The sequence below is a fragment of the Myotis daubentonii genome, chromosome 8, assembly GCF_963259705.1.
Source record: "Myotis daubentonii chromosome 8, mMyoDau2.1, whole genome shotgun sequence".
Lineage (NCBI taxonomy): Eukaryota > Metazoa > Chordata > Mammalia > Chiroptera > Vespertilionidae > Myotis > Myotis daubentonii.
Window position 1 is genome coordinate 62,306,674 of NC_081847.1, and position 21,330 is coordinate 62,328,003.

At 37.1% G+C, this 21,330-nt stretch overlaps 1 protein-coding gene across 5 annotated transcripts in view; it reads left to right on the plus strand.

Annotated features, from left to right (window-relative positions):
- The window catches only part of PTPRM (protein tyrosine phosphatase receptor type M), a 661,667-nt gene that overhangs the window by 387,359 nt on the left and 252,978 nt on the right, over nucleotides 1-21,330 (plus strand). For all 5 annotated transcript variants that reach the window (XM_059706595.1, XM_059706597.1, XM_059706599.1 and 2 more), the window contains exons 8-9: nucleotides 12,376-12,684; nucleotides 15,373-15,482. In XM_059706595.1, the coding sequence (XP_059562578.1) occupies nucleotides 12,376-12,684; nucleotides 15,373-15,482 (419 nt within the window). The remainder of the gene's footprint in view (nucleotides 1-12,375; nucleotides 12,685-15,372; nucleotides 15,483-21,330) is intronic.

Here is a 21,330-nt window from a genome sequence, read left to right on the forward strand (position 1 = left end):
ATAACAAATTATTCAATATATTCCATAATTTTTAAGTGATTTCTAAGCAATATTAAAGGAAGCATACTTATTGGTACTTTTTTTTAAGTTTCTGTGACAAGTAAGCAGAATTTAAAATAATAGAAATCTACATTAGTGAACTGAAATTTATTTTCACAAGTTGAGTAAGGAATTAGCTATTATAATAATCTTTATTTGTTATAGTTCCCTTGTGATTTTATTCAAGAAAGCAATACCTGGAAAAACACAGCAAGTTAAGAAAAAAGAAAAGATAGCACCAAACAACCTAAGAGCAAAAGTGTGCTGTATTATATCCGTCACACCGTGAACTTCTCCAGGTGGCATAGTATGTGTGCTCATGTTTGTATTTCAGGCATTCTTTACCACGTGGGGTGAGGGTGGTCTCCAGATTACTTCAGGGGGAGCTTTATAAAACTCCCCTTTATGGATTAGAAAACTGTGGTACATATACACAATGGAATACTATGCTGCGGTAAAAAAAAAAAAAGGAACTCTTGCCTTTTGCAACGTCATGGATGGAACTGGAGAGCATTATGCTAAGTGAAATAAGCCAGTCAGAGAAAGATAAATACCACATGATCTCACTCATTTGTGGATTATAGAGAACAACATAGACTGATGAAAAGGGACAGACCCAAAGACTGAGAAACAGCGATCAGGCTATCAATCCGCAGAAGGAAAGTAGGGGAGGGCGGGGGTAAGGGGAAGAGATCAACCGAAGGACTTGTATACATGTATATAAGCCAAACCAATGGACATGGACAACGGGGGGATGGGAGCATGAGTTTGTGTGTGTGGGGGGGAGGTTGGGGGTTAATGGGGGGGATGAGGACACATTTGTAATACCTTAACTAATAATAAAAAAATAAAAAAAAAACTCCCCTTTACCCCAATTCATATCCCACACCCTCCCCACTGAGAGCTGGATGTTAGAATCTCTCGGGCGGTGGGAGCAATAAGGTCAGTGCATGAAATGGCAAGGGCATCTTGAGGGACTTGTGACCCCACCCCCTCCTCATTTTCGTGGACAGTGGAGAAGAGGATGTCTAGAACTTCTTCCGAGTGCTATGAAATCGGGAGACAAAAGTTCATTCAAAGAAGTTTGGGGTAGTTGTTCTTAAATGAATGTAATAGACTATTCTCTAAGGGACATGAAGCAGATGACAGGCATCCAGGAGTGTTGGAATAAATGGCTGTGAATCAGTACATCTTCAATAATAATTGATTGATTTTCTGGCATGTTGGGAAATAGAAAAATTCATATTGCCTTCCATTTTTTAAATAGAAAATTGAGCTTTCTCATAGTAAGCTAAGACTTAATATTTGAAAGGGTTTGAAAAGTAACATAGAAAAGTCAGAAAAGTGGAAAAATTGAGTCAATCCCACTCAAAAACTACTTTTAGGGTATAATGACTATAAGCCAGGGCTAATTTAGTAGCAAAATCTGGAGATAACTCAACAGTGAGGCAAAATACTCTTTTTGTGTTTAATATTTTTCTAAATTTATCTTTATTGTTGAAATACTTTTTTTCCCTTTGGCATCTTCCATGCCACACATGCCCCACCCCCTGGCCTTCACCACACTATTGTCTGTGGCTATGGGTTATACATATATGCATATGAACTCTGTGGTTAATCTCTCCCCACCTACCCACACACCCCCACCCCCACCTTCCCTCTGAGATTTGTCAGTCTGTTCCGTGCTTCTATGTCTCTGGGTCTATTTTGTTCACCAGTTTATTTTGTTCATCAGATTCCACATATGAGTGAGATCATGTGATACCTGTCTTTCTCTGACTGGTTTATTTCGTTTAGCATAATATTCGCCAGGTCCTTCCATGCTGTCTCAAAGGGTAAGAGATCCTTCTTTTTACTTCTGCATAGTATTCCATGGTGTGAATATACCACAGCTTTTTATTACTCTTGATAAAAAAAAATCAAGCTTGTTTTTAAGTTTTAAATTAGAATTTCCGTTTCTTTTTTTCTTATCTTTTTAAAATAAAAGAAACTGTCTATTCCTTTTTGTGTCCTGATATTAAAATTCTCAGTGGGATGCAAGCAACATGCTGTCTAACCTTCTAGAACTGTATTTTCTACCCTCCATTCTCCCAGCTTCCCTGGAAGATATGAAGGATGGAAAACTTAGGATTTTAAACAGAAGCTTATCAATCATATGCAATTTTACATTGAGGAAAGCTCTTTCTAAAACAAGTTGTTGATGAAAACACAGAAGAATAATTTTAGCATAGTTGAGTGTGGCATTTTGTGATACCATTCAGCCAAACTCATAAATAACTTAAAACAGAAGACGAGGCAATCATAAAAAGATTGTAAATACCAAAATAGGAGGCTCTAAACAGTTTAAAAAAATTAAATAAGATTTACCTGCTAAGTGTTAACCTAGAGAGAATGGTTACTATAGGTAAAACTAAATTGTATGTGATTTGCTCTTCTCCAACACTAATCACCTGACTTCTGTAATGAAGAGTGAATGGTTTGGGTAAACCATTGCTCTGGGTAAAATATCAGATCCAAACTTCTGAGGCTTTTTGTGGGTATCACTGCTTTATGAGGGTTAGAAAAGGTCAAAACCCATTCCAGTCCAATTTCTGACACTTCTGAAGAACTCTTTGGAAATCATTTTGCCTCCTCCTATTTTATATGGTCTGAAATAAATACAAGGAAGTCTTTTACTACAGACTTATTTTTATTTCATAGAACAGTTTTCTTGTAAAGTTCATCTATAGGATGAATTGCAGTTTGTTCATCCCAGTGCATCGAAACAATTGAAGATTCTAATTTTGCTGTATAGCAGTAGTGTTCCTTCTACAGCAATGACCTTTACACTTCGGAAATGTCACCAAGGAGCTCAGGCAAAAATGGACCATTCCCGTGGTTAGTGGAAGCCATGTTTATACTATGACTCCTTTAAAGCGGTAAAGTAAAACAGATGCAAGTCACAGCACAGAACACTGGTAAATACTGGAGAAACGGAGATGTTTCCGGAATTGACTTATGAGAACAGAGGAGCTGAGCTAGATGGAGGATATTTATTATTTTATGTTAGCATTCATTTATTAAATGTGTTGATTAGCAGATGTAGACATCTTCTAAAGCAGTGGTTCTCAACCTTCCTAATGCTGCAACCCTTTAATACAGTTCCTCATGTTGTGGTGACCCCCAATTTCATTGTTACAAACTGAACATAATTAAAGAATAGTGATGAATCACAGAAACAATATGTAATTATATATGTGTTTTCCGACGGTCTTAGGCGACCCGTGTGAAAGGGTTGTTCGACCCCAAAGGGTTCACGACCCACAGGTTGAGAACCGCTGTAAAGCATTTCTATTAGACATGGTGTCTGTATTCAATGAACTTGATTGTTACAGAATGCAATAAAACATATAGAAACCGAGTCAATATATGAACATTGGGGTTTTGACCATGTGGGTCTGTAAAGGTCTCTCTGAGTTTTTATTTTAACTAAAAAGAAACAGTCATAGAGAGATTGATTTTGATGCAATATTGAAAGAAATTAAAAGCTACGTTTGGCAGGTGAATGGTGACTATTGCTGCATGTATATGGGTCAGTGAGAGCAGAGATATTAATTTTGGAGAGAGAGTGTATATGGTATACAGCAGATAGATTCACCTCACTAGTACAGAAAGTAAGAATGGTATGTGATCTGTTTGATAGTTTTGATTTACTAATGGAAATGCTTTTATTTGGTTTGTATGATAAAGGGACAACAATTAAAAGTCCTTAGATTCAGATGAATGTCACATAGGAAAGGCATTCTGGCTACAGCATGAGGGAATGGTAAGATTAGGGAGGAGGACCTACTAGTTGATTTGGAAACTCTGTGAAAATGCAATTTAAGTACTTTATGTGTGTGTATGAATATTGAGGTCTGGTAAATTAGTGAATGGCATTAGGTTGCTGAAAAAAAATATCCCTCAACCTCTGTCAACATGCCTACCTCACAGCACATTTACTGCTGAACTGGTTTATCCTAAGTTTTTGTTCATTAAAAATGTCTTCTCTAAGAACTTTTAGTTTGTGTAATGTGTATGTATGTATATGTGTGTTTATTTGTCTACATGCATGTATATGTTTATGTATGTAAACATATTCAGGACCTGGTTGTTTTGAAGTAGAGAGTATTTCATGGTAAATGACGTGTATGCTTTTTTTGTAATCTGAAATCTTAATGATTATTTTAGAGATCGATTACCTATCAATTTATCTAATTCTTCTTGATAAGTGAATTTTTTATTTTATTTTTATTTGATGCAAACACATGTAATGATATGATATGATATGAGGAGCAGCTATTGGCAGAGAGACCTGACATGAACACTTGTTAAACAGAATTGCTATAGCTGAGGAAAGAAATACCTCTGTACATAGTATATTTTAATTTCAAAAGTTATGTCAAAAACATGATTTAGACTCTGTTTATTCACATTTTACTGGAACCAGCACCAAAATTTAAGATCTATCCTCAGAAACTGACTTGAGCTTAGAGCCTTAAAATAAAATCTCTTTGGGGAAAAAGAAACATCTGAACATTGTTTTCTTTTTTTAGAGCAATTTAATATTATCTAGTACACTTAAAGATGTGCAAAGTGTAAAAGCCAATAGTCTTACTTATTGTCTGAACCCAAGGGAAACTGTGGCCAACTGGATATAATATACAAGGATGCTCATTGTGCACTGCTTGTAATAGAGAAGAAGTAGACTCACTCTATCTAGTCCTCCATGCTGAAATGAATACTAGTAAACTATGGTTCATGTATTAATGGCCTTCTATACACCGGTTAAATGATCTATCTGACCTATCTATACATCTAAACAAGATCTATGTTTCAGCATAGCTAATGTTGAATGAAACCTCAAGTTGCAAAAAAATGGTAGCAATTACCTAAATTTTTAACCATCCCAGATATATGTAATAAAAGTACAAAGACATGTCTGGGAATGATACATAATAACCTTGGGATAGCCTGCAGGAATGTGGAAAGGATTTATACCAGCAATATTTTATTTCTTTAATAAAAAGTGATCTGAAGCAAAACACAAAATGTTAACATTTGATTTTAGTATGTACAACAGTGATTGATTTTGTACTTTTCAATGTATTTTAAAGTGTTATTACTTAGAATTTCAAAAACCTTAAATTAAAACCAACAAAAAAGGATACTTCATGTTCTACAGAATAATATCTTTCAACCATTACGGGACTCCTAGTGTTACTTTATACAGTTAATCAATTCAGGCAAAATACAATGTGACAAATGTTACTACCATTGGGTACTTTATCAATGCTCATATTTCTTTATTTCAGATGGTACCAATAGTAAAATTTTTACTGCCTCTTTTTCCACCTGCCATTCAACAAACTCTTCAGTAAGAACATTAAAGCAGAAAATTCTTTTTGAAAGTTATCCTGAAAGACTTGGTGAAATTATCCTGAAACCAGGCACCTTGGTAACTCCCCTGAAACCAAAAATGTATTCCTTTATTTTTCAAGTGGACAAACTGAACTAAGCACAGCATTTGTACACACTGCTCTTTCCGGGTCACCCAACGCCACTGGAGAATCCTCCTCCAGGGCAGCACAGGTCACTCGGGTGTAGAGTGTCTATTAGACTCTTGCCTGAGAGGGTCTGCATTCTCACCGTAGTGTGTGTCTTAGTCACTTTGTTATGTAAGGTAATCCTTTACATGCCCATAAAATGCGAATAGGAATTCCAGCTTTCTACTGTGATCAAAATGTAAACGACCAATATAATTCATATGTGGATAGTCCATTTCCCAGAAACATGGGTAGTAGGTTACTTATCTTTCTGTTTTAGAAAAAGTTCAAACCAGCACTTGGAACACATGAAAGATATTGTGAAGAATATGTCCATCGTAAAGCAAGACATAAAGTAGAATGTCTGATTTTCTATAAAGCTTCACTTTCATTCACTTACTCAATAAAACTGTTTTTTTCATATTTTAAATTAGTACTAATTTTGAAATTCAATTTGTTATTTGGGAATAAATTATTCATTGATGTAGGATTGGGTGATACAGTTAAGAAAAAAACTTTCCAAGTACATTTATTGATTCTAATTATGATACAATAGTTATGTAAAAAGTATTCATATAATATCTGTAAAAATATTTTGGTGGGAGGGACTATTCAAATTCATATAATTATTATAACAAGTTTTAATGTATTCAATTATGTCACAGGACTATAGATGCCTTTAGAGTAGCATGTGGAATCTCAGAGGGAAGGTGGAGAGGGTGGGTGGGAGGGAAGAAATCAACCAAAGAACTTGTATGCATATATACATAACCCATGGACACAGACGATAGGGTGGTGAAGGCCTGGGGTGGGGGTCAGGGGTGGGTTAGAAGAGGTCAATGGTTGGGGGGGGAAGAAGGGACATATGTAATACTTTCAACAATAAATATTTAAAGAAAAATAATTGGTATATTTCAGAATTTTCAACTTCTCTGACAAAGGGCACTTTTTAAAACCTGGAAAACATTGACTGATAAACCAAAACTACAGCTATTTCACTTAAAAATAGTGCCATCATGTACATGGAATTTAATTCCTTGCTGCTTAGGAATACTGATGATTGGGCATGCCGCTATAATATTGTCTTAATCAGGTATTGTCTTTGATTTAGTTGGACAGTAAAGAAAATGAAGCTATCATTTTATTATTTTGTCACCTTCTCTTGTGTAATTGGCAAGGCAGAAATACAGTAGCTGCAGGTGTCAAAGGGGGTTCACCATGCCAATCTGCTGGTTATTCCTTTTGTTGTAATAGACCTCCAGATAATTCATGAAGAAGGACAAAAGAGAAACCTGTTAGTGGAAACCTTGGTTGCAATCTGTGTTTTTTATTATTAATGACAGGATCCTCAAATTACACCCAAATATCTCTCACAAGTTCTGAATTGAGCTTCTGAAAAAGCACTCTAGTAGTAATAGAAGGTAAAAGTGCAGGGTTCCGGAGAAATGAGCTGTGAATTGAACCTGCAATGGAAATTGATCCTATCTGTCAGTTTCTTCTCTGATTTATAGAAAAAACAGGAGTGAATGTAGAAGGAGCCAGAATAACCGATTAAATAGGATGCCACAGTGCTGGAGGCTAGAACCTGGCGTGCTGGTTCCCTGGGGTCAGGGCTGCAACTGTCAGATTTCTGTGCTTGAAACCTGACTCAAACTCACAGAAATAGAGCATAATGAAAAATGCTGCTGGCCAGTAGGGGAATTGGTAAGAAGTTCCTGACTAAGCTTAGGCATGACAGCCATTGTTCTCCTTCGAGAGGATGTTCTGGTGGGCTGTTATCCAGCCGGTGGGCCCAGGTCAGACCGCATGCTCCATGCCAGTGGGGCCTGTCACAATGCCCATAACAGTGTTGGCCAAGGGTGCAAGTGTGAAGTGACACGTCCTTGGAATAGACTCACATCCTTTTAGCATCTTTAGAATTGTGAGGAAAGAGAAGCAAATATTCTACAAGTATTGGTCCTGTGAATATAATTTATTATCCTGTTATCTAACTCCAAGAGACTTATTTTGCACACATAGAATGGTAGTAATAGTAGGCCAAGGTTTTTTGGCAGTGTGTACACTACTCCCCGAAATGCAGCATGAGTTGTAATCAGCCTACTGAAATCACCCATTTCTGATTATGAAGTTGCCATTCATTTCCTACAATAGGGATATATTTCTACAATGATGCCCCTCAAAGTCTTCAATGATCATCAGTCCAAGTCACTAGAGTAAATTGTCCCTGTGGAATGCCTCCTTCACGTTTAGCAGTACACTAATCGAAATGGTTCTGACAGAAGGTACAGGTACTATAAAACACTAACTTAAGATGTAACCATTGTAAACCATTGCTATATCAGAGCTCAGTTTTGTAGAATGGCAGAAGAAAAGATTTAAAAAAGGAAGCAATGAAATCCGGCAGTTTGCTAAGGATGAGTTGAAAGGATTATCAGATTCCCTTAGTCAATGAACTTAGCCTATCAGTGCTATCACCGAAGGAAGATGTTATCACAGGTACTTGGCAACACAGTTTATATTACCAGATGCCATTTTCCCAACTCGTTTAATTCTAGCCTTTGGGCCCTGACAATAAAAATGACAGCTCTTCATCTAAGGTGGGCTGTTATCCACACGGTGGTATTGAACCAACTTCTCTCTTAAGCTTTTGACTAATGGGAGGAGTGTTTAAGAATCCGAGTTTATTTTTGTGTATGGTGTGAGTTGGTGATCTGGTTTCATTCTTTTGCATGTATCTGACCAATTTTCCCAGCACCATTTATTAAACTGGTGAACAAAAATAGATCCAGAGATAAAGAAACACTGAACAGACCATCCAACTTCAGAGGGAAGACAGGGGAGCAGGGAGAGGGGTAAGAGATCAACCAAAGGACTTGTATGCATGCATATAGCATAACCAGTGGACAATGATACTGGGGTGGTGGGGTCTTGTCCTGGAGGGTGGGAGCAGTGGCGGGGGGTGGTTGGGAAAGAAGGAGATATATGTGATACTGGAAACAATTTAAAAAAGTAAATTACTGTAGAATACAGTAATAAATGTAAAAAAAAAAAGAATCAGTCCAAGTAGCATTTATCCCTTACCTTGTTGATATGATTGGATCCTGCCAATATTGACCTATTAGGAGATGCAATAGAACTATCCTATAGGCAAAGGCCCATGAAGGGCATAGTGGAAATATTAGGTTTGGGAAAGCTTTGGTAAAGTCATTTCTTTTTGTTAACTGAGCATTTAAAGATGCAGGCCAGTGAGCACAAGCCTCTTTTCATTAAATCTGTAACTTAACACTCATGACAGTAGGGACCCTGGAGCTTTGGTCACAGAGAGGGTTGTTTTGTGCTAGGTTTAGCTATTATACTTGGAAAATTTATGGGAAGTTTCTTTCATAATTTTACCATGATCTAATTCCAAGAGGTAATAGCAGAGAGGAAGAGAGTATGGTTTAAAAGAAAAAAACGACCAGTACCTTTGGTTTTTTTAAATCCTAGTATTTAATTCATGTGTGTATTCTCTTGGCTAAGGAATACTGAAATGATACAGGCTTATCTATACAGTGGAAAGTAGTTTTCTATTGAAATTAAGTTAGAACTGCATTGCTTGTTTAAATTGATATTTGAAGCACTTAGTTATTTTATTAGTCAGTAAAATTGATGAAAACCTTAGGAAAATGCTTAAGAACGGTCCTCGCAGACTGTGATTAATAAGGAAAGAGGCAAAGAGATGCATATTAATCTGTTTATGTATATAGGATCTAGAGCTTATTAAAAATGTTTTATAAACATTCAACTAATGAAGCATTATATAAAATTAGACATTTCCTTTACACTGTGAAAAATGTCTGGACTGAAAAAAACCTTCAAGGTTATTTCTGAATAGCTTACTTACGACATTTTCCCTATCACTAGTAACTTAAATATAAAAAATTAATTTTGTAATAAGGAACATTCCGTGAGAATGCCACTCCAGTTTCTCTGGAGCTGTTTTCATCTCACTTGGCCTTGGTTTCTCAAGTTATTGCAGGATGGTGTAGCATGAACAATCATTATCGACTTCACTTTGTGGTTTTAGCAGATACTTGGCCAATGAATCCCCACTCGCATATATAAAACCAAAACATTATTTCGCTTTGGATGTTTTCATTTGTTGGAGGTTGCAGGGAAAGGGGGTGGTTCAAAGTTCTCTCTAGGTTCTAAATGATGAGATAATGAGGAATGTATGCACAAATGGAAATCAGTAATTGTCCAGGCAAATTTCCAGTGGTTGCAGAGATAGGGAGGGTTGTCTGGGAAAGCTGAGCGAGGGGACATGTCCTGGGAGCCCTCTTCTCTGGAATTAGGAAAAGGGAGAGGATTCTTTTCAGCATTTATCCCAAGATTAAATACATGGGATATTTATTGTATTTTATATTCCTTGGTCATGTTTTAGGTATCTTTACCGTCCTAATTTCTTATTATCTTCTTCATTCTTTTGGTAGAAACCCTGTAGTAGAGTCGAAGCAGCATCTGTTTAGTTGTCAGACAGATATGAATTCAGGTGCTAACATCAAATCTTGATCCTGGTCAAACTATTGAACTGACATTGCCATGATTTTTTTAAAAAAATCTCTGTGTATTGGGGGAAATAGTACTTAGTCCACAGGATTGTTTTGAGGAACATAGAATATATATAAAGGAACTCACTTCATGAGACCACACACAGTAAATGGTAGTGATTATTTCTCAAATTTTCATGCTAATTTAATACTAGAGGCCCTGTGCATGAAATTCGTGAATTGGGGAGGGGGGTCCCTCAGCCCGGCCTGCACCCTCTTGTAATCTGGGATCCCTCTGAGGATGTCTTACTGCCAGTTTAGGCCCGATCCCCGTAGAGATCCCTCTCACAATCTGGGACCGTTGTCTCCTCACCATTGGCCTGCCTGCCTGATCACCCCTAACCACTTGCCTGCCTGCCTGCCTGATTGCCCCTAACTGCTCACCTGCCTGCCTGATTGCCCCTAACTGCCTTTACCTCGGCCATCACCGCCATGGCTTCATCCAGATGGACGTCCAAAATGATATCCAGAAGGTCGTTCGGCTGTTCAGTCTACTTAGCATAATACGCTTTTATTATTATAGATTCCTTACCTGTTGTAGATCACTTTAAATTCATATATGATGGCCACAATTCAGGAAAAGAAAAATCAAAATATATGGATCAAATGTATTTATGAATATACCAAAGCACCTCATTTTAGATTAGGTTCTTCCCCAAATCATAAAAAGTAAATGCTTTTAGAAAAATCTATAGCATATGGTGCTCAATAAATATTATGTATTTAGTATTATTCTATCTTCATCTTCATTTCACAAACAAGTTTAAGCCTTCTCTGTATATATTCTTTCTTTAAACCCATTCAAAATGCTTATATTCCTTGTATGTCATTTAGATTTCTGAGCTTAAAACTATGTGTCTGGAGCTCAGGCTAAGACATTGTGAGGGATGGGAAAGAAATACTTCAGTATTGACTGCATGAACTGTATACAAATCAAAACTCAAGAGACCTGGAATTCTGCTCAGAAGTTTATGCTCTTTCATCATTATATTATTTTATGGTGAATTCTCAAGTATTTAGTCTTATTTTTTCCAGCTATATAATTATAAATTAATTTTTAACCCTAACTGGTTGGGCTCAGTGGATAGAGCGTCGGCCTGTGGACTGAAAGGTCCCAGGTTAGATTCTGGTCAAGGGCATGTACCTTGGTTGCAGGCACATCCCTAGTAGGAGGTGTGCAGGAGGCAGCTGATCGATGTTTCTCTTTCATCGATGTTTCTAATTTTCTATCCCTCTCTCTTCCTCTCTGTAAAAAATCAATAAAATATATTTAAAAAATAAGTAAATAAATAAATTTTTTGAAGTATATGTATATATAACATACATATCTTCACGTTCAGATTGGATTATTTTTCCACTTATAGTATATGTGATATAAAACTGAAAGTAACAAATAACAAATATGGAAAAGAAACTAACAAAAATGTATAGACACAGATAACAGTATGGTGGTTATCAGAGGGGAGTGGGAAGTAGTAAAAGGTAAAAAGGGTCAAATATATGGTGACGAAAAGAGATTTGACTTTGGGTAGTGGTACACAATGAAATATACAGATAATATAGGAGTATACACTTGAAACCTATATAATTTTATTAACCAATGTTGCCCCAATAAATTTAATTTTTTAAAAAGATTGGTTTCTTATAGCAGAGTCCCAGAGGAAAAGAGGCTTAAATAAAAGCATTTTATTTATCTCTAATGAAAAATTTGGAAGTAGGCAGCTCAAAGCTGGTATGGTAACTCAGTGATTATCAGGAACTGTAGCTCATTTTTCATCATTGCTTTGAATTCTTAATGTGTAAGAGCCTCATGTTTCATCATAGCTTTATGAGCAACAAATACCCTGTCCTCAGACCACTAATAGGAAGGAAGACAGAACACAGATGGTGAGCTCCTTCTTTATAGGCACCCTCCCAGAAACTCTTCTTAACTTCTCATCTTTTCATCCTTCACCAGAATGTAGGCACATCGCCACATCTGCAGAAGAAGCTGGAAATTTTATTTAGGCTTTAGTCTGAGTGGCCTTATACCCTGATAAAATTTAAGAATTTTATTACTCCAGAAGAAGAGGAGACCAGATATTGGGGACAAGTAGGACTATCTGTGACATCTGAACTTCACCAGATCTTTTAAAATTCACTTATCTTACATTTTCTTTTTCCTTATTTTATTTTCTAAATAGATCCCATGCGAGGCCCAAGAAAACTGGAAGTGGTAGAAGTCAAATCTCGACAAATCACTATCCGCTGGGAGCCATTTGGATATAATGTGACTCGTTGCCATAGTTACAATCTCACAGTCCACTACTGTTACCAAGTAGGAGGACAAGAACAGGTGCGAGAAGAAGTAAGCTGGGACACAGATAATTCACACCCTCAACATACGATCACTAACCTCTCACCATATACCAATGTTAGTGTGAAACTCATCCTCATGAATCCGGAAGGAAGGAAGGAAAGTCAAGAACTCATAGTACAGACAGATGAAGATCGTGAGTACTTTTAAATATGTTTATCTGAAATCTATATCCTTTCAAGAAAACAACTTCTGTTTCTTTTTTTAATTGAGATCTTTATAGTGAAAATAGAAGGAAGAACTATTTACTGTGTTGAATAATAAAATATAAACATCTGTCTATGCTTCTGTATACTTAAGCACTGATTAAAAAGGGTATAAGGAATAAAGAAGTAGAAGTGTATTTTAATTCTTTATGAGTCAGATAGTCACATTTCTATGTAAAATAACTCTATATTGCTCTTCATTCAAGGTTTATCATGTTGAACTAAAGAGTTATTATTTTGGGTACTATTACTTATATGAAATGCATATTTAAATATGTTTAAAAGGCATTCTGAAACACTTTTCATAGTTCAGTTAAAAATTTAGCCCAAAAGAGAGGCTGCCCTTGCTTTTCAGTGTAGTGCTGAGAAATTACCTCATTAGGTTTTTGGTCATGAAATAGATCATATTTTCCCATAGGAACAATGTTGTAATTGGATATTACCTTAATAAACAAGAATTTAACTAATATACTATGCACATTACCAGAAACTCATCAATAAAGTGAATATACAATTAATCTCTAAAATAACTTAAAATAGTAAAAGTATACCTTGAATATCAAAGCATGGATATAAATGTCCTTTTATACTGATTATACAAGTGACTCTCATGTACAATCACATGTTCATACAGCACATAAAATACAGTGGTAGTATGTCATATATTTGACCTGGAGTTAATTTGTCAGGAATCAGAATAAGTTTCAAAAGAACCTAGAAAGCTCATTAAATGAATATACTTACTTATTCCTGGGGAAACATATACTTTTACTTTTTTGTTTCTTCACATAGCTGATTATGATCTTGATGATTAATTATAACAAATTAAATATTTATGACACTATTATTTCATGTAAAGAGCTAAAAAGGTTCTTTAAGTATGTATTGCCTATACAATACCGTGCATATTGCTAAAGAAGAAAAATGTGGAAATAAGGCATTCACCCCACATCCTTCTCTTTTATTGTATATCCCCATAAAGTTCTTCCATACCTAAAATAGTCGGTTGCTGTCAAATAGTGGTTTTATTACAATTACTAGTGGCCCGGTGCATGAAATTCATGCACTCGGGTGGAGGGGATGTCCCTCAGCCTGGCCTGTGCCCTCTCGCCAACCGGGAGCCCTCGGAAGATGTCCAACTAACAGCAGTTGGACATCCTTAGTGCTGTTGCAGAGGCAAGAGAGGCTCCTGCCACTGCCGCTGTGCTTGCCAGCCATGAGCCTGGCTTCTGGCTGAGCGGTGCTCCCCCTGTGGGAACATACTGACCACCAGGGGGCAGCTTCTGCAACAAATATCTGCCCCCTGGTGGTCAGTGCACATCATAGCGATCAGTCATTCTATCATTCAGTTGATTTGCATATTAGCCTTTTATTATATAGGATTTTTGTTAAGAGTATTAGTTTATATAGTGAGTCAGGGCTGAGACTGGAAGTCTTATTTCTAATTCTCCAACTCTTCCTCATCTCCCATGAAATAAGAATGAAGGTGTCAGCATTGTCAACAGGTCATCTCTTGACCCTTTCTCCCCTACATTTCAATGTTTAATTTGGTCCTGACTCCTGTTGTTTCTACTTCCATGATATTAGATTGCTCTTGTCTCTCAACTTCCACAACCTATATTCAGATCCTCATTATTTTATACCGAAATTTCTGTAATAATTTCTGTGCTTTCTTTGTGGTCCCAGCTTTTTCCCATTCTAATGCCACCCTACTCACTCACTTAACTCATCTTTGAAATATATTTGCATCTTGTTTCTCTCTAAACAAGAACCTTCAATGACTCTCTTTATTCAAATCTTGACTTTCAAGGTCTTCTGTATTCTTGACTTATGCTCTAGAATTACTGACTTCTTCACCGCAGTTCATTCTACAAAAATGTCACCTCAGCATTGGTCCTTTATGCCACACTTTTTATCCTGGGCTCTTCCTCATTTCCCGTTGTCATCCACCACCTACCTTTCTACATGGCTGCCTCTCAATTCCATCTCCTCTGCTACCCAGTTCTCCTCAAGTATCAGGTCCTTCATAAAGCTGTTATTATTTTTAATCATTTTTGTGTTTTATTGTGTGAATATGAAATAATTTATTAAACTCTTTGGTTTATCTCAATTTTATTGGTTTTGTTTTAAAATGCTGTTATGTCAACATCCTAGTGTATGTCTCCTGGTACTATGTACAAAAATATTACTAGGGAATATACCTGGAGTTTGAGTTATTAATGTTGTATGATACCGGCCTCCTTAAATTTACTTAAATACAACCATTATTTTCTACAATGGCTGTACCATTTTATACTCTTACAAGCAATTTGTGGCAATTCTTATTTCTCTGTGGATGTCTTAATTTATTTTTGAAGAATGCAAAAGCTCATATGAAAGATGATATTAATTCATCTAATTGATTCAAACTTTAAAAAAATGAGGGAATTGTTTTTCTTTATAAGGACAGTATAGTCAAAATGGTTTTGAATTTTAGATTTTTTTTAAAAAGTCAGTGTGTCTATGGATTATTAAAATATTGTGCCTCAATAGAGAGTTAACTACCTATCAAGTCTAGAAAACTTTTTTTTTTTTTTTGGTTTGTTACTTAAACATTTATTGGTTTTTCCCCCTTCTAGTGCCAGGTGCTGTTCCTACTGAATCCATTCAAGGAAGTACCTTTGAAGAGAAGATATTTCTTCAGTGGCGAGAACCAATTCAAACATATGGTGTCATCACTTTATATGAGGTAGTATATACATTTGTTACTAATTTAATTTTTATTATAATTTCTATGATAGTTAGTCTATCATAGAAATGCATAATGGCATCATGTTTTGAAGAAGTCTAATTCTTTGAATAGTTATAGTGATTACTGTATAAAACAAAAAAATAAAAATGAGTTTTTGAATTATGTATGTTTTTAAGATGCATATTTATAATGATTTGAATGTTTCCAGATTATATAGTATTCATAAAAATAGATGATAATATATTTTAATCAACTTTATTAAAAACAGTATTTTGAAGTATACATTGATTAAGAGGTACCCCACAGAATCCTGTTCTTGCTGATACAAAATATTTTACTACTGATTCACAGATGAATGCTGATTATCTAATTAGCAAAGTCAATAGATGTTGTCTCAGAAGTAACAATAGAATGATGTCTTTTGGCTTTTTAGTATTAGAAAAACATACATTAAAACTTCTGTGACATGGTTTTGTCTACTGAGGCATATCAAATGGTTGAATAATAGGTAACAGAAGACTTAGATGAATTGTTCAAGGAAGAAAATAATAGCAATAACGGGGTGACAGTCATCATCAATCTATATGAGCACCATTTTACGATGCCTATTGTCATAGAAACAAGCAGGTGCATTTTTTAAGCTAGCATTTATTTGAATGCAAATTCAACAAAATTATATGTTGTTCGGCTTCTGAAAATCGCGACAGTTCCTCCTACGGCATCTCTACTTGAATACCTTTCAGAACTACTGACAAAAGCCTGAGCAGAAGAGCTGTCAGACAGTAATCACTGCTGAAGCCCTTTCCTGACCCAAATAGCCTCACATTGATGTTTCCTTCTAACTTTTGAAAATTGGCATTGAAATTCAAAAAATTGTTAGTAGAAAGCTAAATAAAGTAAGATAAGAGATAAAAGAAAATGGCTATCAAGTTAAGTTATTGATGCTTTTTATTGTCTGCTTCATTATAAAAGAATCAGGTATCATGAAAATCATGGCTAGATCCAAAGAGCTAAGTTTTATAATTAAATCAAATAAGTTCGTACTTTTGTTTTCAATTAACAGAATCTTTTAGTTAATATTTTTGGCCATGACCATTTTCAATTCTCAGTTTGGGGGATTCTTGCAATCAGGAATAGTAGATTTTTATTTTTACTTTTATTTTTTTGCCAGAAAAGATACAGAAATAGTCTTTAAAATCAACTGAAGTTCCAAGAATAAGTCCACCTGTCCTAAGGTTCACATGTTGTTATCTAGACAGACTGATCTCAGTGAACATATATCTTTGTGTAATAAAGTAACTTTAACATATAGAAAACAAGAGGAATAATAATTCAAAAGAAGAACCCATTAATCTCCCTAACTTTAGCAGCTAGGATCTCCCAGTTGAACACTGATCTAAATGCTACTACAATGGTGATATGTGAATGTGTCATAAATCAGAGTTTTAAAAATCAGCTGTAGGCAAGTAAAGCAGGTTGGTTCATTTTTCTGGATACCAAAGAGAAAATGTCAAATATGTGAATCAGGCCTAAGTAATTAAATATAAGCTTTCTGCCCAGATGGCATGGCTAGTGGTTGACTGTTGACCTATGAACTAGGAGATCATGGTTCAATTCCCAGTCAGGGACATGCCTCAGTTGTGGGCTCCATCCCCAGTGGGAGGTGTGCAGAAAGCAGCCGATCAATAATTCTCTCTCATCAATAATATTTCTATCTCACTCTCACTCACCCTTCCTCTCTGAAATCAATCAAAATATACTTTAAAAACTACATATATGTATATACATGTAGTTTTTAAACTACATATATGTATATATATAGCTTTTAATATATATATATATATATATATATATATATATATATATATATATATCTCCTATGTAATAAAAGCCTAATATGCTAAGTGTTTGACCGTTTGACCAGTCGCTATGACACACATTGACCACCAGGGGGTGGATGCTCTGACTAGTACGTTAGCTTGCTGCTGGGGTCCGGCCAATCGGGACTGAATGAGACAGGCCAGACACACCCTGGAGCCCTCTGCTGTCCCTCTACGGCCCTGATCATGCACTGGTGGAGTCCCACAGCCTGGCCTGCACCCTCTTGCAATCTGGGACCCATTGGGGGATGTCGGAGAGCCAGTTCCGGCTCGATCCCCACAGGCCAGGCCAAGAGACCCCACTGGTGCACAAATCCATGCACCGGGCCTCTAGTTTCTATACTAATAAAAGGATAATTTGCTAATTAGACAGAGAGACCTTCCAGACATCCTCTGGACAAAGCCATGGTGGTGGGGCCAAGGCAGAGGTGGTTAGGGGCAATTAGGCCAGGAGGGGAGGGCAGTTGGGGTGATCAGGCCAGCAGGGAGGGGGGGGTGTTGGGGGTGATCAGGCCACAGGCAGAGTTGTTAGGGGTGATCAGGCAGGCAGACAGGTGAGCGGTTAGGAGCCAGCAGTCCCGGATTGTGAGAGGGTTATCTGACTGCCGGTTTAAGCCCAACCCCACAGGGATCGGCAGTCAGACATCTTCCAAGGGGTCCCAGATTGGCGAGGGTGCAGGGCGGACTGAGGGACACACACCCACATGCATGAATTTCATGCACCGGGCCACTAGTGTGTGTGTGTGTGTGTGTGTGTGTGTGTGTGTGTGTGTGTGTAAAAGCCTAAGCAACTATTACAACTGGATGACCACCTGGTAGCTATGACACACATTGATCACCAGGAGGCAGATGCTCAACACAGGAGCTACCCCCTAGTGGTCAGTGCACTCCCACAGCCAACCTCCCTTGGCCGGCCAACCTCCCATGGTTCCTCCCCCTGGCCAGCCGGCCTCAATCAGGACTGGGCAAGATGGCTCCAATCAGTGGCCAGGCCAAGGGACCCCCCACCCATGCACGAATTCGTGCACCAGGCCTCTAGTATGTATGTTTATATAAACTAGTATATATAAGTTTTTTTGTTGTTGTTTTCTTTTTTAAAAAAAAAATATATTTTATTGATTTTTTACAGAGGGGAAGGGAGAGAGATAGAGAGTCAGAAACATCGATCAGCTGCCTCCTGCACACCCCCCACTGGGGACATGCCCGCAACCCAGGTACACGCCCTTGACCGGAATCGAACCGGGGACCTTGGAGTCCGCAGGCCAACACTCTATCCACTGAGCCAAACCGGTCTCGGCAAAACTAGTATATATAAGTTTTCTGACTACCAAATCTTTCTCTTCTTTGTCCATGTTTTCTAGAAATAGGAAGGAGAGAGTTCCAGGCTCCTCAAGGTAGGCCTTAGATGAGGTCTCAGGAGGGAGCTCTTCTTTAGCTAAGAAGCTCTGCACACTGTGATTCATTCAGCCTGGGCCAGAGTCAGCGATAGACTGAGCTTCCTCCTGGAGCCAAGGACTGATGTTGAACCAGACTCCGTCCCCACTCTGGAGGACTACAGTCTCCTGGGACAGATATCATGCTAAAGAAGTAGAATGATAGCCCAAAGGGAAGCAGGGGCTTTAGGAACAATGTATTCTGTCATAGAAACACATATGACCACGGGTAAAAACTCAAAGGAGAGCTTAATTATCAAGTTGGAAAAAAGCTTAGCAAAAAATGATGCAGGTATTTCTTAGGCAGGGAGCACTCTTGGGTAGTTTTAGAAGGGGAGAAGGAAAACAACTTGAATGGTATAGATGTTATAAATGAATATTCTACAAGTTCATTTTATTCTCAAGTTTTCTCTTTACTTTCCCAACCATTAATGACTGGAAAATGCTGACAATGTCATTTTTGTTAGGAATTATGGCAGTTAACAGCGTTCACATATTCTTCTGCTGTTATTCTTTGCCCTCTCCTTTATGGTCCCTCGACGTCCACCTTTAGCCTCTGGAACTAGCCTTTCCTTTACTTTCTCCCCACCTTTGTTCTAGCTCCAACCCTGCTCATACCTTATGTCCCAATCAGCCACTTAAATTTTATCAGTCGTCTTCCTAAAACCTGGACTGATAATTGCATTTTTCTCATTTTAATGAAATTATAGTTGTAATGTTGCTCTTTGAAAGGATATTTTAGTACAGAAGTATTCAAGATAACATACCCTTGCTTCCCCATTTCACTTTTCAGAGATTACTGAAAAATTATACAAGATAGAAATTGCAGTGAAAGTTTACTTATGAATACAAGAATAATATGCCTTATAAGACCCCCACTTCACACCATACAAAAATAAATACCAAACATATTCATGATCTAAACACAAAAATTAAATAGTAAGAATATATGAGGAAAATAGGGAAAACATTTTTTTATAATATGAGAGTTGAGGTGCCAACCCACTGCAATTGAAAATCAACATGTAACTTTTGACTCCCCCAAAACTTAACAGTCATCCCTTAGTATCCACAGTGGATTGGTCCCAGGACCCTCTGGAGATAACAAAAACCTCAGATGCTCAAGTCCCTTATATAAAACGGCATAGAAAAATGCATACAGTTGGCCCTCTACATCTGTAGGTTTGTGAAATGTCTTATGAAAATTTAAACATTATATATCAAGCCTATTTCTAGAAGCTTATCAGTCAGTAATACTCCCAAATGAACAAGAATATATATTCAAGTATTTTCATTGTAACTCACTAAATAGCTCTTGATGGCCTAGTGAGAAAACTCCAGACCCCTGGTCATGAAAGTAATGTATCAACCGGTTTGTTTGGTTGTTAATTTAGTATGTGTAAGGTATTGGAAGAAGACAAAAGTATATAAAGTACTGCCCCTTCTCTACAGTCCTAACAGCAACTAACTACAAAGAGAATGAAGTACCAAATGCAAATAAACTTAGTGTGTGACTGGAGTATAGAGTGCAGTGTCAGCTGAGTGGGGCATTGATGGATCAAGAGTTGAAGGAAGACACTTAAAGATCCCACCTGGATAACTGGGCTCAGATAATCACTATTGACTGAGATAGGTAGTAGTACAGAAAGAAGTAGAATCTAGGGGTCATGTTAAGAAGTTTCATTGTAATAGTCAAGGCCTCCCATGATCTAATCCCAATTTATATTTATTACCACATCTCTCATTATTTTTCTCATTGAATTTAATAAGCCATGTATATGGGATATTTTTTCTCCAAAAATCTTCTGAAGTATCACATCACCCTGCTTTTTCTAATTCAGGAATCCCCTCTTATCTTTAAGGAATACACCCCAAGACCCCCAGTGGATGCCTGAAACTGGATAGTACCAAACCTTATATAAACTATGTTTTTTCCTATACACACATATCTTCTTACATAAAGGAAGCACTTCACGGCTTCTCTTTGGCCTAGCCAAATTGCCAGTATCACTACTCTTGTGCTTTATTACATAAATAAGGATCATTTGAGCACAAGCATTGCAATACCAGGACAGTGGATCTGATAACTGAGAAGGCTAAGTGACCAACAGATGGGGATTGTATTCAGCGTGGAGATTCTGCACACAGGGATGATTCATGTCCCTGGGTATGATGTAGTTCATCATACTCCTTAGAAGAACATGCAATTTAAAACTTAAAAATTATTTCTGGATTTTTCCATTTAATATTTTCAGACTATTGTTAACCCTGGATAATGAAACTATAGAAAGTCAAACTCCTCTTCTACCCCCGCCCAATATTCTTTATCTTAACCACCTCTCTTTCTCCTATAGAACCTAGTGTTTTTAAATTATTTACTTATTGTCTCTCTACCCAGCTCCACCCATCCTAGTCCAGATTCTTAGTTACCTGAGGGCAGGGCTGTGTCTATCTGCTGACCACAGTGTGTGTGTCCAGGTAATCAACATTTGAATGGGATGAATGAATCTGAGTAAGTAGAGAAAACAGGAC